Here is an 18,858-nt window from a genome sequence, read left to right as displayed (position 1 = left end):
ACCACCAGGGACGTTTGGCAAGTCTTGGGGGGGGGGTCAGGAGGGTGGGGGGTTGTAGAAAATTAAATTTAAAGGGTTGGGATGGGGGTTTTTTTGGGAAACGAATGCATATGTAACTAATGAACAGACGGGGGTCCCCCGAGAATGGATGCAACGGATTTGGGTCCCGACGAATACGAATACCGAATGGGACGAATCCATCCCTGCTGCTCATCCCTACTATGCACATGCTAAATCTGCATGCACTCTGCCTCCATTGTATGCAAATATATCTCATGCATAGTCACCAGGGGCGGATTGGCCTATCGGGGGATCGGGCATCCCCCGGTGGGCCGGTTGCTCTAGTCACGTGGTCTTCCGAGCACGGCTGTGACAGAGCCGCGCTCGGCAGACCACATGGTATCTCCTGGGCTGACCTGGGCGGCGAATCCCCGGGCCAGTCGTCATCGGGAATCCGCCCCTGGTAGTCACTGTGGATACGTTGAAAACCCGACCAGCTGGGGGTATGAAAGGGCAGGATTGGAACCCCATTGATCTAGATTATCGATATTTATCAACATTGTGTTCTTTAAAGCAGAAAAGAAAAGCATTTTCTTACTCATAGATACCAGAAGTGCTTTATTAACAGCATCCAAATTATATGCTAGAACAGAGGTAGGCAACTCCGGTCCTGGAGTGCCACAGACAGGCCTGGTTTTCAGGATATCCACAATGTATATGCATGAGAGAGATTTGCATGTGGTGGAGGCAGGGCATGCAAATATATCTCATGCATATTCATTGTGGATATCCTGAAAACCAGACCTGTTTGTGGTTCTCCAGGACTGGAATTTCCTGCCCCTGACCTAAAATGTTTACAGTAAGAATTCTGACTTGCACACCTGTATTTTCTGTTAGCCGTCGACAGCTTGAGCTTTTCACTCTTTGCAAGGATCCTCCCCACCTTCATAGCATTAAAATACCAGTTAGGAGGTGAAAAGTGGCTGCAGATGCAAATTTCAGAATAATCTGTTTAAAGGAGCAATAATGTTGTCCAAAGTCTGACATTCTCTAAAGATGTTAGCATGGTGTTCATCTCCTTGCAAAATGGAAAAGCACAAAAGCCGGGTTCTGAATGCTTCTGTTTCCTGTGCATTGCTGTAACCTTGAGTGTGTTCAGTCTTAGAGACATCTGCTTAGCTAATCCTTCCACAGTGAAATTTGTAGTTCAGAGTCACAAAATTCTGCGAGTTCTAGGACTGCACACTGAATGTGACAAATGATATGTTTATTCTACTTTGCAATCTCTCTGTGGTCCACAGTCAGGTCTCATCAGGGAATCATTATGCATGATGGGAAGAGTCAAGCTGTGCAATGGGATTGAGCAGTGTCACCAACATCTCAGCTTGCCTTTTCATTCCCCAACTTCCTTTAAACAATTTCCTAGAACCAGGTGTGTGGCTGGGAAAAATTCTCTCCCCCCCTCCCCCCTTCCCAGCTGGCTGCATGGCTCCTACGGCCGCAGCCGCGTTATGACAGACTGGGCTGCTACCGGCCACCCCAGGGAGTGTGCATGCAAGTCCAGGGGGGAGTGTGAGGAAGGGGACCGGCTGGTGTGCCATGCAGCTTCTTGACTCCTTTTTCCTTCACCCCACCCCCTCCCCCCAGCCTGGAAATTTGGGATGGGAGGATAGTTCTTGCTTTCCTTGGGCTGGTAAACTTTCCATCTCTCAATGACGGCAGCCCACGTGAAATAAAGCGTCTTGATCCACTCGTGACAGCTCCACAGCTTTGTGCAAATAGTGAGGACACTTTACTTGACTAAACATTTCCCTCCTCTGTGCGCTAGAAATGCACGCGGGCTTGCACAGAATGTACGCTTTAGACAATTTATAAAGGCAGTCCCGGGGTGGGGGAAGGTGTTTAGGTCAGGGTAGTAAACGGCCACTCACACAAACAGAAGGTGTAAGGTGTGTGTACGTTACACAAGAAAACGAGCTGCAGGGGAGATGCGGGGCTATTGAAAATTGCCCCTAGTGGGGGTAATTTTCTAACGGCCTCCTCAAATTGGGCATGGGTATGTCTTGAGTTTCACTTGACTTTTCAGCGTGAACTTGCACGTCTGAGTCCGCATTGAAAGTGATCCCCTAAAAGCTCCTTGCAGAAAAATGCTGCTTGGAGCCCAGACTCTCCTCCCCAGGGGCGCCTCTTCCCAGCGAGCATAGAGGGGAGGGTGGGGTGGGTGTGATTTTTACCTGCACTTCAGCCATTCTGTTCTCAAAAGGGCCATTGACTTGGGTGCGCTTGCATTCTATTCGATTAGCCACCCTTCCCCCAGATAAACGCGCCTGGGATCAGCACGTAGGGGCCCACGTAGGTCAGGAGAGACAAGAACGTGATTTCTGTGCACTTTGCTCCACAAATGATAACAAGGAGGTCTATACAGTACATTATATACATCTTTTGACTGGTAAAATCTTTTATTTCATTGTTCGGGTTTATCCATAGCTGCACATGATCCTTCAGAGTCGTAGTAGCCTTGACAGGTGATTTTTATTCTCCTGCGGTTGTTTGTGAAAAGGGACTGATTGCTTTTTCTTTTCACTCTCTTCCCCTTCTCCCCTCCCCCCAAAAAACAAACAAACCATAGCAAGAAGGAAAGACGAAGCCATCGCCAGATGTTCCACAGCAGCCAAGCAGCACTTTATTACCCTGGCGCCAACGGCAGGATCCCAATGTACTGAGACGGCAGAAGAGAGACTGGGTGATCCCGCCTGTCAACGTGCCAGAAAACTCCCGGGGGCCCTTCCCGGAGCAGCTTGTCAGAGTAAGGAGAACCTCCTCTTACAGTAATGTGGGCGCTGACCTATAAGGGAATCTGGGGCACAGTCTATTTCGTAGCGAGCCTAGTGCACCGGAGAACGTTGTGGTGCGTCGAGCAATTTCACTGAGCACTGGTACTGGCTGCATTCTTCAAGCTGTGTGCGGTTGTTTTCACTGCTCCTTCATCTCCTTTCATCTATCTCCCCCTTCCCAAATCGCTCATGTCCTTGGCCTTCATATAATGAAGTATGTGCCGTTCGTTCGTTATATCCACACCGTTCATATGGTGGCGGCTCATGCCGTCTTCAAGCCCTTACACTTCTCCATGTTTAATTTATTTCCTAGCTTACATTTATTTATTGATACGGATGTGCTGCTGTTTTTAACGACATAGGCAGTGTCGGCGACATTGCCTATTTCGTTTCCAAACCGAAACGATAAAAGTTCAGAAAATTTCGTGTTTGAATTTTTTTATATAATGCGCGCCATTTAAGCTTGTGTGCACTGTTACAGCTCAAATGGTGCGCACTGAACACAAAATTTTTCAAAAACAAAATGAAACCTAACGAAACACAAAAAAAGGGGGAAAAACAAAATGAACGTTTTATCGATGCACACTCCTATCAGTCGAAGAAAGTGTAATAAAAGCTCTGTGCGGCATACAGCAGGTAACACTCTACAAGAAAGCAAAAGCAGCATATATCAATTCAGCAATAATTTATACATTACGGCAGAAGTAAAATATTAAAATTAATAACCAAATCTCTTAAAATCCCAGAAAGTTACAGTTCCATTTAAAAGACCTGTGTTACTTAAAAGCCTTTATAAGAAGCCAAGACTTGCAATGTTCTCTGAATGTTAAGTAATCTCTAATCAAGCATAGTAATTGTGGTGCTGAGATCCACAACTCGAGGCAGTGACAGGAGAAGGCCCTCTTTTGCGTTCTGCGTACTTAATACCTGAGGCAGCTGGTGCAGGGGGTAGAGCACCCTGGATAGGCAACAGTTCTCTCCCTGGGACATGGCCCTTGTAGCCTCTCTCACAAAAGCAATAGGTCGCTCATGAAAAAGGTGATCAGAAGTAATATCATAAGGTGAAACTGGACTCTGGAAGCAATTGGTAACCCGTGCCTGTGTGGTGGCTTGCACAGGAGTACCTTGATCCTCAGTAGTGGGTCTGGCTAAGTAAGAGGAGCTTACATCATTTCAGGAGTAATAATAGAAATAAAAGTGAGTTTGCTTGCTTTTAATAGCTAACTGAAATATCCAAAACTTTTTTTTTTTTTGCTAGTACTATTGCTTTAAAGGGACTGCATGGCTTAATGAACTGCACAAGCTACATAGTACATTTCTTTTATAACTTGTTGCTTTCCTTATTATGGTTACCGAATATTATCTCGAGCCAGGGCTCATTTAGAGCCAAATGTACTAAAGAGTTTTTCCCATTTTGTATCTATGGCAAAAGGACTTAATGCATCTGGCCCCCTAACCGAATTGGTTTTTAGGATATCCGTAATGAATAAGCATGAGATAAATTTGCATACATTGCATCTCCAATGTTTATAAATCTATCTCATGCATATTCATTTTGGCAATCTTGAAAGGCCAACTGGCTAGGAATGCTTCCAAGAGAAGGCCTTAGGGTCCTGTGTAGAATAACTTGGTAGTGTGGTGCCTAATTCCCTGAAGTCATCCCCAGAGTTTAGTAGCACTGGTACCCTGATTATTTAAGCAGCACCAGCATAGAAGCTACCAGTGGAGAGGAATGGCTACTGAGCACCTCCTCGCTCCTAGAGGTGGCTCTTCCAGGGAAGGGTTGAGTCTCACCATGGGGCATTGGTGGGAAACCTGTATTGATCAGCGCCTGTGCTATCATTTTTCTGTAGATAAGGGTGGGACAGTTCCTAATGCTATCAATCTGGAAACTTTTATAAAAAAAACAAGTTCTCTAGTGTTTTTGTAAACAAAATCAAAGAAAGGGAAGTATGTTGTTTTTTAAAGTAACGCAATACACTGAAATGATAAGTCCATTTGGATTTCACATTCTGAAATACAGGTTTTTGGGCGGAGTTTGTAACGGTGTTTTGTGGGTATTTGCTCATGTTAGGGTTTCCACTAAGTTACTGTATGGGCTACAAAAATGATTTAATAATAACATTGCTATTTGAAGACAGCATAAATGAACATTACAATATAACATGGTTACAATTTTTCCTGACGGGTGTCACTGTGGCTTGAATTAAATCTTCACCCCTCCCTATGATTTCCAGTCCAGGAGAGGAAAGAAGTGGTGGGAATAGCTGAAGACGAGAGGACACCTATTTGACAGACGTCTAATTCTCCGTCTCCTGCTTGATAAAAATTATAATGTAATTGCAAAAGTTCAGAAATAATTTGACAGAATGATGATGGAGATTTCGTTTGGTGATTTGCATCCTGTTGTTAAGAAATCCATCCCCATTCCGAGCAAAGCTGACCCCGAGGAGCTGATTAGCTTGCAGCTCTTGCATTCATTTGCCGTTTGCAAAGATCCTTCGACCTCTGCCTTGGGCCTCCCCACCCTCAGAGGTGGCCAAGGAATGATTTAGGTAAGGGAGTTAAAATGGACATTCCCTACCTCTGGGATGCAGTGCAATGGTTTCAGCCACTCGGGCTTCACAGTTCTCTACGGAAAGAGCTGCTGAAGCCCCGTGAGGGCTCCCAAACACATTTTTAAAGTACAAAAAGATTTCATATCACATGGTGGGAATGCAGCATGTCAAATATAATCGCGGGGGATTGACGGGAGAAATAAAGTCACAAAATGTACATCAAAAATATGGGCGTTCTCCACAGAATACTGCTGTAGTGGGTCCCCCGTTTCGGTGGCACGGGTCCGAGTTTGTCTGGACGGGGAGGAAGACTTCTCTGGCACTGTCGATCACAATATCCATGACCACTTCATGCTCTAGGTCAGACATCTCCAGAAGGTACCAGACAGCGAAAAATAGCAGCAAAGAAGACAAAATTAGCAAAACAGGGAGAAAACCGGAGTCACAGAAGGGTCCATCCATCATCCCCTATTAAGTGCACATGGAGAGCACGCGAAGAAAACACTGGAGTTTGTAAATGGTGTTCAAATGGAAGATAGTGTTCACTGTCATTAAAGAAGAGGATCCAAGTCAAGATGACCGAAATAAGAATCAGCATCCATCCAATGATGAACAATAAGCAAATGGTTTCCCTGTTTTCCTTCTTCTGTTCACTTCCCTTCTTGCTCTTGCACCTTCATCCTGATTTGAAAATATCCTCACCAGAGAGAGTGGGATAACTATAGAGTGTAGTTCCAGGCACGAACTGGATTGGAAAATGTCCTCAAGCAAAAATATCCAACAAAACAGGTTCAAAAAAGTCAAACTCTTCAACTGCAATTCTACTATCAAACTTACAAGTCTCTTGAGTTAGTGGCTCCTTCTCTTCCACAGCCCACTAACTGGTCGATTGGGTCAAAAGATCTTTGTCCCAGCCTGTCCCTCAGGCTCTGGTCAGTCAAAATCCAAAAGTCTTCTAAAAACGTCTTCTTCAAAAACTCTTTGCCCAAATGCTTGAATTGCTTCAGTGAGACCCAGGGGAAAACTGCAGCACTCCAACCACCTTGCTCCCAGATCATAGGGAATTCTCTGATTTTTCAGGTCCTCTCTCTATTGAAACCCCCGGAAAAGGTTTCAGCTCCTCCCTTTTCCTCTGTCTCCTCCCCCCAAAAGGTGGAGTTATAGCACTGGCAGGAATCAAAATTATCAAAACCACCCTCCCCCACTGCCTGTAAATAACAAAAATCACATAGGGATTACGTTAGTGAATGGTGTAGCCCCGTCACACTGTAAATGGCAAAAGTTAAAAATACAATAATTCTGTCCTTAAATCAGAATAAGTAAATGTCCTGGGAAAGAAAAGTACCAGTGGATGTAAATATAACCATCCTCCTCTCCGGGTTAGAGCAGGAGACATTCATGGGTCACAAGGTCAAGATTCCCCTCTGCTGCTGACTGTGTGACCAGGAAATGCAGATTAAAAATATAAAAAAAACATAGGAGAGTAATTTTCTAACCGTTTTTGTGGGTAGAACGGTTCTTTAGCTGCAGAAATGGCCTTTATTAAAGCCTGTCCTGCCAGCATGCAGGTAAACGTGCGTGCGTAGGTCCTGCATTCGTGTGAGTTTTACCCGAAGTGAGCGCAGGTGTTCCTGGGGGGGAAGGAGCTTCCACTTACCTGCACGTTTTTCCTTTTTCAAACATTTTCCCGGGAGATTTCAGCCTGCAAATGAAATTAGGTGTAAATGTGGGCGGATAGCTTTGATGGGACGATGTCTGGCAACAGATGGTGTTGCACAGGAGGTGGACCCTTGGGGTTGACGCTACCCGTCCAGGAGATGAATCCGTAGGGAAGCTAGGAACACGAAGTACAGGAACGAAGAAGACAAACCAGGAACAGGAACTCGAAGGGAACTGGAATCAGGAACACAAAGGAAATCACCAGGAGGCAACAAAGTACACGACCAGGCGACTAGCAGGAGCTGAGCCCGGCCTTATATACCAGAGCTTCAGCGACATCATATGCGGCCGCGGGCCCTTCAAAATGAACGGACATGTGCGCGCATGCCTAGGGAGGGGCGCTGCGCAGGATGATGGAGGCGAGCCACGCAGAGAGGTCCGCCTCAGAGCACAGGAGTCCGTCGTGGGAACAGGAGCGCCGGGGATGGTCCGAGGACGGAGACGGCAGGCCACAGCCGCGAGGGAAGTGGAGCCAGATACTGGAGTATGCTGCAGAGGGTAAGAGGGCCTGGCCGCAGGCCTGTCGCAGCCAGCAATCGCAACAGATGGATTTCAGAATAAACCAAACTCTGGTGGCAAATTTACCAAAGCTTCTTCCTTCAGGGAAAGAGAGTGGCAGAAAAGCTCCGAGGCTGCAAGTCGAGGCCTCTGTCCTTTGAAATGCACTATGAAGCGAATGCTAAATAGAAAAAGGCGTATTTCTGGATTTACTTTGCAGCGAGAGGTCGATATTACAAAATGTATCCAGCTGACTTTTGGAGTTAACCGTTTCAGAACCCTCTGGACCTCCTTTCATTAACTCTGCTTCCCCTGCACCAGGTACCTTCCTTTTATCAAAGCATGTACCCTCGGGTACACTCCTACCACCATCCCATACACAGCACAATTCACAAAATATCTAAACACCATAGGTTGAGAACGCTGATGAGGTATCAGCAAGCCATCCACGCCCTGGTTGGTTGTAATTAATCCCCGCCAGCTTTCTCATTCATTTATCTCATAAGCACCTAAATAACAAAGGGTGCATGCATATCCTTTAGTCACTGCTACAGCCCCTTCAAACCTCCACCATCTCCTAAATACCCCGTCTAAGAATTTATTTTATTTTCTATACTTAGTGCAAACCTTTACCAATGTATACTTATTCTGTTGTAGATTTGATTGTAATCCGCCCTGAGATCAGCTTGGTTAAAGGCGGAATATCAAATATTTATAAATAAATAGCAGCAGGCCTAACTGTATCTGGATAACTTTATCCAGAGAACTTAGCCGGATATATTCAGTGGCACTTTTATCTAGATAAGTATGGATATCCAGAAAAAAATGATCCAGATAACTTTATCCAAATATCTAACCTGCTGAATAGGTTTTCGAATATGGACCTCTGATTGCCTGACTGTCAGAACTGGATTTAAGATTATGGGATTTCACCCCTGGAAATGAAAGAGTACCAGGGCTGCCCGTTTTTTGGTGCCTTCAGAATTGGGCACCCTAGATACTTGCCTATGTTGTCTCTGCCTAAATCCTGTCCTGCTGGCTGTCAGGGCATACTGCCAATGCTGTTACCCCAGGGAGAATTGATGCTGGTGGAGCAGGCTGGAACACGAGCCTTTTTCGTATATCAACCATCTTCCCCTTGGATTGAGCCCTCAGCTGGGATTTAGGAAGCAAGGACACACACCAGAGATATTGAAAGGATTAGAGTCAGAACAAACACAAAAACAAGGACAAGAACTAGAGCCAAGACTTGAGAACAAGAGCACATGAGGCCTTAAAGCAAGACCATATCAGGAACTGGACTGAGACCAAGATCAAACTGTGGCAATATGCAGAGTGTGAGGCTAGCTTGTATCTGAAGCAGCACCAGAACAACATGGCTGCCAACAGGACCTACAGGCCATAGATCCTGGAGGACTAGGCAACTAGTTCAAAAAGCCCACTGAGGACCCCTGCTGGCAGGAAGCAAGAATTACAGACCCTTGCACTGGCATGGTGACTGTTCAGATTGACAAGGATTTGAATCATGCATTATTAGGGCATCCCAGAGTAAGTCAGGCATTGGTTTCAGACCCTGTAAGAAGGGGACCAGACCATAGAGATGTGAAGCCCAAATATTTTTGGTTTGGTTTTTTTTTTTGTTTGTTTTAGGTGGGAGGTTTCATTTTTATTTGGTTCATTAAATGCTTTTTTCAGTTTGGTGCATTTGCAGAACTGAAAAAGAAAACATTTTAAAAAAAGGAAAGAGCTTTTGGAGGCTCTGGCTAGCCTTCCTGGACCCAAAAACTAAACCAAGCACCTTTAACAATTACTAGAGCCGGCCTCCTCTTACCAGCTTCCCAACTACAGCACTGAAATGGGCAGGAGTGATGCAGCAAAGTGACATCACTTTAGCACCTTTATTACTGCACCAGGAAGCAGGCTGGAGCAACTGTGTATTACTCCTGCCACTTTCAGCATTGTAGCTGGGAGAGGGGTAAGAGAGGGCCTGGGTGGCTGCTCCTCGGCTCCAGCAATCGTCAAGGCCATGGCCTGCTACAGACAGGCCCAGGGGCTAGGCCACAGTGCCAGTCCGTTGGAGGCTGTTTTTCTTTTCTTAAATGCAACAAATATGAAAATACCTGAAAACGGTGGGGTGCTTTTGTTGGAATCTATTTTTGGTTTTCTTCATTCAGAACAAACCAAAAATGGCCTCATTGTTGCACTTTATTTTTTCAATTTATTTATTAAGTTTACAAATTACAAAGTCACAAAATAAAACTTTGTAGAAACATGCTGAGAGGTACAATAAAAAAAAACCCCAAAATAAGATATCTAATATACAACAAAGTAAAATACAAATACTTCCCCCTCAGCAAGTATCCCAAACGTAACAAGGAGGAGCCAATAGAAACAACGGGAGCTGGAGGAAATCCTTAAAGAAACCACCAATAGCATGATGTGCTCCCTGCATATTAAGTCTCCGGATGACTCAAGCTGGGCTTCAGTGGTCACATTCCTGGAATCTAAAAAAGAACGTAGCTGCTCGGGGGCAAAGAAACCAAAACACGTAGCACTCTCAGTCGTTCAGGGATAGCTGAAGAAAAAGGAAGCCCCAATGCTAAGGCCTCTGATCTCCTAGCGAGGAAACCCTTCCTCCTCTCCCAAGTAGCCCTGGCTAAATTAGGAAATATTCTCACAGCCTTCCCTAGAAGATTAACATTAACATTTCAGAAGTATAGCTTCAGAGCATTGCTCAGATCAAATTGTGGAACAGAAGAAACGAAGAAGGTTAAACCCTCCGAAAGTTCCAAAATGAAACTTTCAAGAAAATTTTATCAAGTTAGGCATTTCTAAAGAAGCAGGAGAGATCTGAGGCAGCCGAGGAGTAGTCGGACGAAAACACCCTTTATTGAGTGTGGGACTAGCCTCTTCTGGCGTGTGTAAACTTTCAATAAGGTATTTTCTAAGTGTCATATGGGAAGGCTGGCCAACCACCTTAGGAAGGTTAAGCAAACACAAATTAAGATGCCGCTCATGATTTTACAAACATTCAATACGCCTGGAAAGGGATCCTGCTCTTGCATTTAGGGACAAGAGACCCTGAACCTCACTTTCTAATTTAACAATTCTGTCGCCATGTTTATTTAAGTGTTCCCCGGGATTTTGAAAGTTAACACCAAGCTTTTGAGACAAGCAGTTTTTGAGGAGCAGTCATCCATTAGGTTCCCATGAGTAGACATTAAGTCCCACAAGGAATCTAACATTACTACCGCGGGTTTGGGTGTCCCGACTATGGAGATAACGTCATGGTTGCTTCCCTTGGCAACAAAGCCGATCTGGGGGCAGCAGAAACGGAACAAAACGCCATTGTTGTTTCAAAAGACGAAGGCTGAGATACTCGCCCAGGGCAGCAATTATTCCACCAAACACTATCTAGTGAGTACCTGCCGTAAGATTTATTTATTCATCCAGGGGTAGGATTATTTCTCTTTCTCTTCTGTAGGAGAGCCATTGTGGTCCTGGGCACACGTTAGAGTGTGTTCTCTTGGAGGCAGTGTATACTGCATTGAGCTAAGTATTTCTGCTGTTGCTTAGAATTTGTGTAGAAAGCTTCTGTTCTTAATTCCTGTGTTTTAATTTTAATTATAGTGTGTGTTTCAGTTCTTGATAGTAAGATATTACTCTAAGTTAATTTTGCTGCCTGCTGCATAAGTTGAAAAAAAGAAAAAAACCAAAAAAAAAACCCCACCCCCCCATACCAAATCGCTCTCCAGCTTGTAAACTGTTTAAGTCTCTCTGTTTTGAAATTAGCTGGCATAAATAAGTTGTTCAAACAAAAATTGGGGCATAAAGACTGTTTTTTAAAACAATTGACCAAAAGCAAGGAGCCGTCCAGAAGTGCCCTGCTTAACCCAGCTTGTCCCAGGCTTAACTGTTTGACTCCCTCCCACTCTGCCCCTCTACCCACCCACCCCTGGGGCTTGTTTTCTAATAAAGACTGCCTAAAGTACCATTGGCGGCGGGATAAATAAGTGCATTGGTAAAAGTCAAGAAAATACAATTCACAAATTCCCATGATGAGGACTATCCAATGTAACTGCTGTGGAGCCTTTATTCTGAGGGAAAGCATCTGGACACTTAGAGCTTGCCCAATTTGTGCACAACTCTCTTCCTTGAAAAAGGAGCTGACTGCGATTAAAGATCAATTAGCTTCAATTAAAAGTAATACACCCACATTGCATTACTCAGAACATAATTCCCCAATATCACAAAAAAACCAAGAGTCAAGAAAAGGAGATTCATTAGGCTCAGGTAGGACCCACAGTCACCCATTCTTGACAGATGGGCAGCCAACAGGTACACCCCCCCCACTCAAACAGGTCATTAAGTTATTTAAAATCCAGGAATACAGTGGGCTCAGGTAGAATTAGACCTGTGATGAGGAGACACACAATGTACCAAATGCAAAAAGAACAAGCCATCTCTATATTAAAAACTGAAGAAGTTCTTCAGAAAAACATTGACGTGTTACCAGAAATGAGAGAAAAAACACAATGCATGCAGTATTTCAAGATTCATAACCAAAAGAAAAATCTAATTCAGATGAATAACTCTGTCAACAGTGGCACAACTAAAAAAAGAGAGAGTGAAGTGAATAGCAAATCTCAACTAATATCTTATAAGGAGTCCAGGAAAAGCAATAACCTTAAAGAGAGTACCTGGAAGGCTATGTCCACAAATGCTCATAGTTTGGGAAATAAAATCCCAGATCTGCAGGCCCTAATGGCTGAGGCAGAATTGGACATTGTTGCTATCACAGAAACATGGTTCACAGAATCTCATGAATGGGATACAACAATACCAGGCTACAACTTGTTAAGGAAGGACAGAGAGGATAGAAAAGGGGGAGGTGTGGCTCTTTATGTCAGAAACAACATCCAAGCATCTGAGCTACAAGGAAGTTGGGGTAAGGAAGAAGCTCTATGGCTCGACCTAAAAAAAGATGACGGAGCGTCCATTTATATTGGAGTGGTTTACAGGCCTCCAAACCAAAAGGAAGAACTGGACAGAGACCTGGTTGAAGACATCCATAAGATAGGTAAGAAGGGAGAAGTGGTGATCGTGGGTGACTTTAATATGCCAGATGTAGACTGGAAAATCCCATCTGCAGAAACTAAAAATAGCAGAGCGATAGTGGATGCCATGCAAGTATCTTTGTTCAAACAAATGGTGTTGGAACCCACCAGAGAAGGAGCTATACTCGACTTAGTGCTCACTAATGCAGATAATGTCTCAGATGTCCAGGTGGGTGCCCACCTCAGCAGCAGTGATCATCAAACGGTATGGTTTAATATCACTAAAAGAATAGGGAAAAGAACCACAAAGACCCGGGTTTTACAGTTCAAAAACACAGACTTTGAGGAAATGGGGAAGTACCTGGAGGAAGAACTTAAAGGATGGGAGAACGAGAGAGATGTGGATCAGCAGTGGACCAATCTAAAAGGAGCAATCGCCAAGGCAACTGCTCTATACGTTAGAAATGTAAAGAAAAGCAAAAGAAAATTGAAACCTATCTGGTTCTCAAAGGAGGTGGCTGACAAAATTAAAGCTAAAAGAACAGCAGTCAAGACATATAAAAGATCCCAAAGGGAGGAACACAAAGAAGAATATTTGTATCAACTGAGGGAGACGAAGAAATTAATCAAGTTGGCAAAAAGTCAAGCAGAAGAGAGGATTGCCAAGGAGATAAAAAATGGTGACAAAACATTTTTCAGATATATCAGCGAAAAGAGAAAGATCCAAAGTGGTATAGTGAAATTGAAAGGTGGTAATGATCAATGTGTGGAGGGAGACGAAGAAATGGCAGAAATATTAAACGAATACTTCAGCTCTGTGTTCACTAAAGAAGATCCTGGAGAAGGACCATCTCTACACAACAAAAAACTGGTGGGAAGTGGAATAGATGAAAATCCTTTTACAGTAGAAAATGTGTGGGAAGAGCTAAAGAACCTGAAAGTGGACAAAGCCATGGGGCCTGATGGGATTCATCCAAGGATATTGAGGGAGCTCAGAGATGTTCTGGCGGCTCCGCTGTGTGACCTGTTCAATAGATCCCTAGAAACAGGAGTGGTGCCGAGTGATTGGAGAAGAGCGGTGGTGGTCCCGCTTCACAAGAGTGGGAACAGGGAGGAGGCTGGCAACTACAGACCAGTCAGCCTCACTTCGGTGGTGGGAAAAGTAATGGAGTCACTGCTGAAAGAGAGAATAGTGAACTATCTACAGTCCGGAGAATTGATGACCAGAGGCAACATGGATTCACCAGGGGAAGATCCTGTCAGACAAATCTGATTGACTTTTTTGACTGGGTAACCAAGGAATTGGATCGAGGAAGAGCGCTCGATATCATATACTTGGATTTCAGCAAAGCTTTTGACACGGTTCCGCACAGGAGACTGGTGAATAAAACGAGAAGCTTGGGAGTGAGTGCCGAGGTGGTGGCCTGGATTGCAAATTGGTTGACGGACAGAAGACAATGTGTGATGGTAAATGGATCCTTCTCTGAAGAGAGAGCGGTTTTAAGTGGTGTACCGCAAGGATCGGTGTTGGGACCGGTCCTGTTCAATATCTTTGTGAGCGACATTGCGGACGGGATAGAAGGCAAGGTTTGTCTTTTCGCGGATGACACTAAGATCTGCAACAGAGTGGACACGCCGGAAGGAGTGGAGAGAATGAGACGGGATCTAAGGAAACTGGAAGAGTGGTCGAAGATATGGCAGCTGAGATTCAATGCCAAGAAGTGCAAAGTCATGCATATGGGGAGTGGAAACCCGAATGAACTGTATTCGATGGGGGGGGGAAAGGCTGATGTGCACGGAGCAGGAGAGGGACCTTGGGGTGATAGTGTCTAATGATATGAAGTCTGCGAAACAATGCGACAAGGCGATAGCAAAAGCCAGAAGAATGCTGGGCTGCATAGAGAGAGGAATATCGAGTAAGAAAAGGGAAGTGATTATTCCCTTGTACAGGTCCTTGGTGAGGCCTCACCTGGAATACTGTGTTCAGTTCTGGAGACCGTATCTACAAAAAGACAAGGACAAGATGGAAGCGGTACAGAGAAGGGCGACCAGGAAGGTGGAGGATCTTCATCGGATGACGTACGAGGAGAGATTGAAGAATCTAAATATGTACACCCTGGAGGAAAGGAGGAGCAGAGGTGATATGATACAGACCTTCAGATACTTGAAAGGTTTTAATGATCCAAAGACAACGACAAACCTTTTCCGTAGGAAAAAAATCAGCAGAACCAGGGGTCACGATTTGAAGCTCCAGGGAGAAAGATTCAGAACCAATGTTAGGAAGTATTTCTTCACGGAGAGGGTGGTGGATGCCTGGAATGCCCTTCCGGAGGATGTGGTGAAGACCAGAACTGTGAAGGACTTCAAAGGGGCGTGGGATAAACACTGTGGATCCATAAAGTCAAGAGGCCGCCAATGAAGAGTGGGTGACTCGCCAGAATGTCAAGAGGCCGCCAATGAAGAGTGGGTGACTCGCCAGAATGATGGCTACTGCCTGCAGACAATACCCTTATTCAATAAACGTACACATGCTTACTGTGACTCCAACATCATTCTAGCTTCAACAGCAAGAGGAAATGTGGAATAAAGGATCTGCACTCACAAAGGGGGAGTAGCTGGCTTGTTACGGCGGTTACTACCCCAAACCAAATAAGCCTGTTACTTCAATTTCTATGCAAATACAGCAGAGCTCTCTGCTTCAACGGCAGGGGAGAAGAAAGAAGGGTTCACACTCACAAAGCGGGGAGTAGCTGGCTTGTTACGGCGGTTACTACCCCAAACCAAATGTGCCTGATACTTCACTTTCGATGCATATCCAGCATAGCTCCCTGCTTCAACGGCAGGGGAGAAGAAAAACAACCAATAAGGGCTGTATAACATAGTCTGAGTAAAACAAATAAGCATGGGTGTAGCTTGCTTATTGCGGCGGTTACTATCCCTACTACCCCTAACTTATCAGCTAGATATTCACTTGGATGCAGCTCCATCACTGCTTTCTACATTAATGGTGGGGGTGGAAGGGAAATAGAACCAAGAGCTAAGAGAAACAGATAAGTATGAGAGAAAAAAGTGTGTGAAGCTTGCTGGGCAGACTGGATGGGCCATTTGGTCTTCTTCTGCCGTCATTTCTATGTTTCTATGTTTCTATGTATCTGTTACCTGTCATGCATTTTCAGTGGGAAGCAAGAAGCCTTTCAGGCCTACTGCAGAAAAATCACCTCGTTGTGAAGAATATCATTGCTACTGCCAGTAACCTCAGCTGCGCATATTAAGAGCAGGCCCCACGGCCATATCACTGTCTGCCGGCCACAAATTCTGCTATACCTCGTGTACAGTGAAACAGTTCATTTTCCTGTACATATGCTGTGAATACATTGCTGTATCTTCCTGAGTATTTTTCCCTTTCATCTTAGCCTGGTCCTTGAGACTCTTCCACCCTGCCTGGTGGTCAGAATATTCCCAATGAATATACGTGAGATATGTTTGAACGCATTGGGTGTTAGAAGCAGATTTATGTGCGCATATAGATATAGCTTGCATATTCATTAAGGATATCTTCAAAACCAGACCACTTATTCTTCTGATGACTGGTTTGAACACCACTTTCCTAAGTTTACAGCGCCCTAAACTACCATCATTGACTATTCACCTATTGCCTGGCTGCATGAGTAGCCAATCCTGTCCTCTCATAGGAGTCAATATATTGTGAATCTCACTTATAAATGAATATTCAAGGAGGAAAAAGGAAAAACACAGCAATATTCAATAAATTATTTGATGACCTTCATACAGTACTAGGGCTGCATATTGCTTTCCCCTTACTGTACTGTAAATTCTAGTCATCGCTCATATTATATTGATGTGTATCCTTGTAAACACTTTTTTAGAGCATATTTTTCCTCTTGCATATAAAATGACAAAAGATTTTGAAATTGCACTTACCTTTGTGCTAAATCTTCAGGAAGGAGATCACAAATGTGTGGGAGCAGTGTAAGCATCTCAGACTGTTGCTGTATATTTCATACCTTTTTCCATGCACCAGCAATGTTTCGGAACAATACTTCCTTCATCAGGGGTACATTCAATTACACACTTGTTAATAGTGACAATCCCGGGTTCTGAAAAATGGTGGGTTCTTGTTTTTTTTGGACTGTCATAGACTTTGTTGTCATACCGGCTCTTAGAGATGCTTGCCCTGTAATATCCCATCCCTCCATTTGACCTGGCTCTTGGGCACCATACTGCTTTCCTGTGATCAAAAACAAGAAATAGCTTCCTCTTTGCCCAGTGTTGCTCTCTCGCTGGCTGGCAGTGGCTCCTGACTCTCCCTCATGCCTTTTGCAGCTCAAGATTGGGGATCCACATCAGGAATAAAGCCGCCAACAGAAGCAGCACTGAGCCCTCCAGACAAGTTGGATAATGCTGTTTCTGACCCGTGCCGTTTGTTTCTGTCCGAAGTGAGGCTTCACTGTAAATAAAAATTACACGAAGCGAGCCACTGCGCCTTCTACCTGTTAGATGCGTTTATATTTGCCTCTTCCTCCTCTTCCAGTTTTGCCATTGGCCCCCTCTCGTGAAGATGCAGTTGTATTTTGCGGAAACGGGTTAGTCACGTGCCCGTGTTTGCAGTCAGCGTCGGCTGCGGCACAGGCTGAATGTAGCCAGAGGAGGCCCGGCTGCCTGAAAGTGAGTCCTTTCCTGCTTCATCTGGTACCAGCTGGAATTCTTATCTCATTAAGGTGTTTAAATACAAACTAGTTTGAGGTGCCACAATGATGAGTCCCTCCAAACGAAACCCTGCCTTCCTCCCACCCCCTTAGTGGAACATTGTGCAGTCGCTTCATGTAAGTTTGCTCTGTACAGATGCAGTAAATTTGCTTTTGCAGGGGGAAGGCAAGAAAAACCGAATTTAAATGCCTGCTTGGGTTGTCTGTAAGGAACAAACGAGCAGTTTGGGTCATAAAGCAAGCCATTTTAAAATATCTGGGGCCAGATCCTGGCTTTACGTGTATGAGGGGAAAAGCGCTTAGCACATCTGGCCCATGGTAGGAAATCCATTATAAATCCAACCCAGACACTTAAAATGAAAATTATTTTAGTGCCCTTGAGATGTAGCTAATTAGGCTTGCTTAATAGTCTAACACATATTACCTGCCCAAGCACTACGCGAGTTTTAACCTTACCCTCCTACCAAACCAGTTCAGCTCCTTGCATTGGACGTGCTATTGAAAACCAGCTCATGAATGCCTTTGTTACGTTACATTACTCATCTGTTATAGATGTGTTGCTTATGTGTAGTCCTTCAAGAAGCCTCTAGTATGTATAGCCATGTCCGTGTTCATGTACTATATGTGTATGTTCATGTAACAATTGTGTAACAAGTTTGTCTTTGTACGTGCAGTTTGCATGCCTGTTTCTGTTCACGGGCTGTGTGTGTGTGTATGTCTGGGCGGGATAGCTCTCATAGACTGCACCCAGGGGCACATAGGAAGAGAGATGGACCCTATCTGCTCACAGTCTCTCCACAGATAGCTTTTCCTATCTGAGTTCCAGCACTTCATGTGGAGAGAGAGGCTTAACCTCCAGGCTGTTTTGCATTAGACACAGCACAAGCTCCTTTTCCTTCTCTGTAAACAGCACTGATAATAGTCACAGTCTTTTGCATCTGAGAAGCAGTGCAGTTTCTATATTCTTTGCGAAAGTTGATTAGATGACTGAACAATATTTACAGCACTCGATTCAGATCTCAAATAAAGTCAATAAACTTATAGGCAGAAGAAAGATTAATACATTTGTGACCTCGCTCTTCTAGTAAAGTCTCTGATTCTCTATGGAATCAAATTTCCTTAATACGTGATCTCCTTCTCTTTCCAGTTATTCAGATTGCAGATAGTTCAATCCTCCCTCCTCTCCCAAATATATTCCATATGTTCTTCCTACTGTAGAATGGGTAGAATAGTCCTTTCTTAAATATTGTAGGTCTTATGATAGAACCAGTGCACGCTCCCCTCTCAAGTGCAGCTCACATCTCAAAAACCTTCGGTTCCTTCCCTGTAGCAAGGGACAGGACTCCACTTCTCAGATGTTACCCTCTCTCCTCAGGCTCTTTCCAAGTGAAAGATACTTCTTCCCAAAAAAATGGAAAAACTGATTCCCTGGCACCAAGGGCACTCAGCTGCAGAGATAGGAAGG

At 44.4% G+C, this 18,858-nt stretch overlaps 1 protein-coding gene across 2 annotated transcripts in view; it reads left to right on the top strand.

The window, feature by feature from the left end:
- The window catches only part of CDH4 (cadherin 4), a 1,019,548-nt gene that overhangs the window by 663,709 nt on the left and 336,981 nt on the right, over positions 1 to 18,858 (top strand). For both annotated transcript variants that reach the window (XM_029611832.1, XM_029611831.1), the window contains exon 4: positions 2,630 to 2,806. In XM_029611832.1, coding sequence (XP_029467692.1) covers positions 2,630 to 2,806 — 177 coding nt within the window. The remainder of the gene's footprint in view (positions 1 to 2,629; positions 2,807 to 18,858) is intronic.

Source organism: Rhinatrema bivittatum, chromosome 8 (assembly GCF_901001135.1).
Source record: "Rhinatrema bivittatum chromosome 8, aRhiBiv1.1, whole genome shotgun sequence".
Taxonomy (NCBI): Eukaryota; Metazoa; Chordata; class Amphibia; order Gymnophiona; family Rhinatrematidae; genus Rhinatrema; species Rhinatrema bivittatum.
Note: the sequence above shows the minus strand (reverse complement) of the source record. Positions and strands in the feature narration are given on the sequence as shown.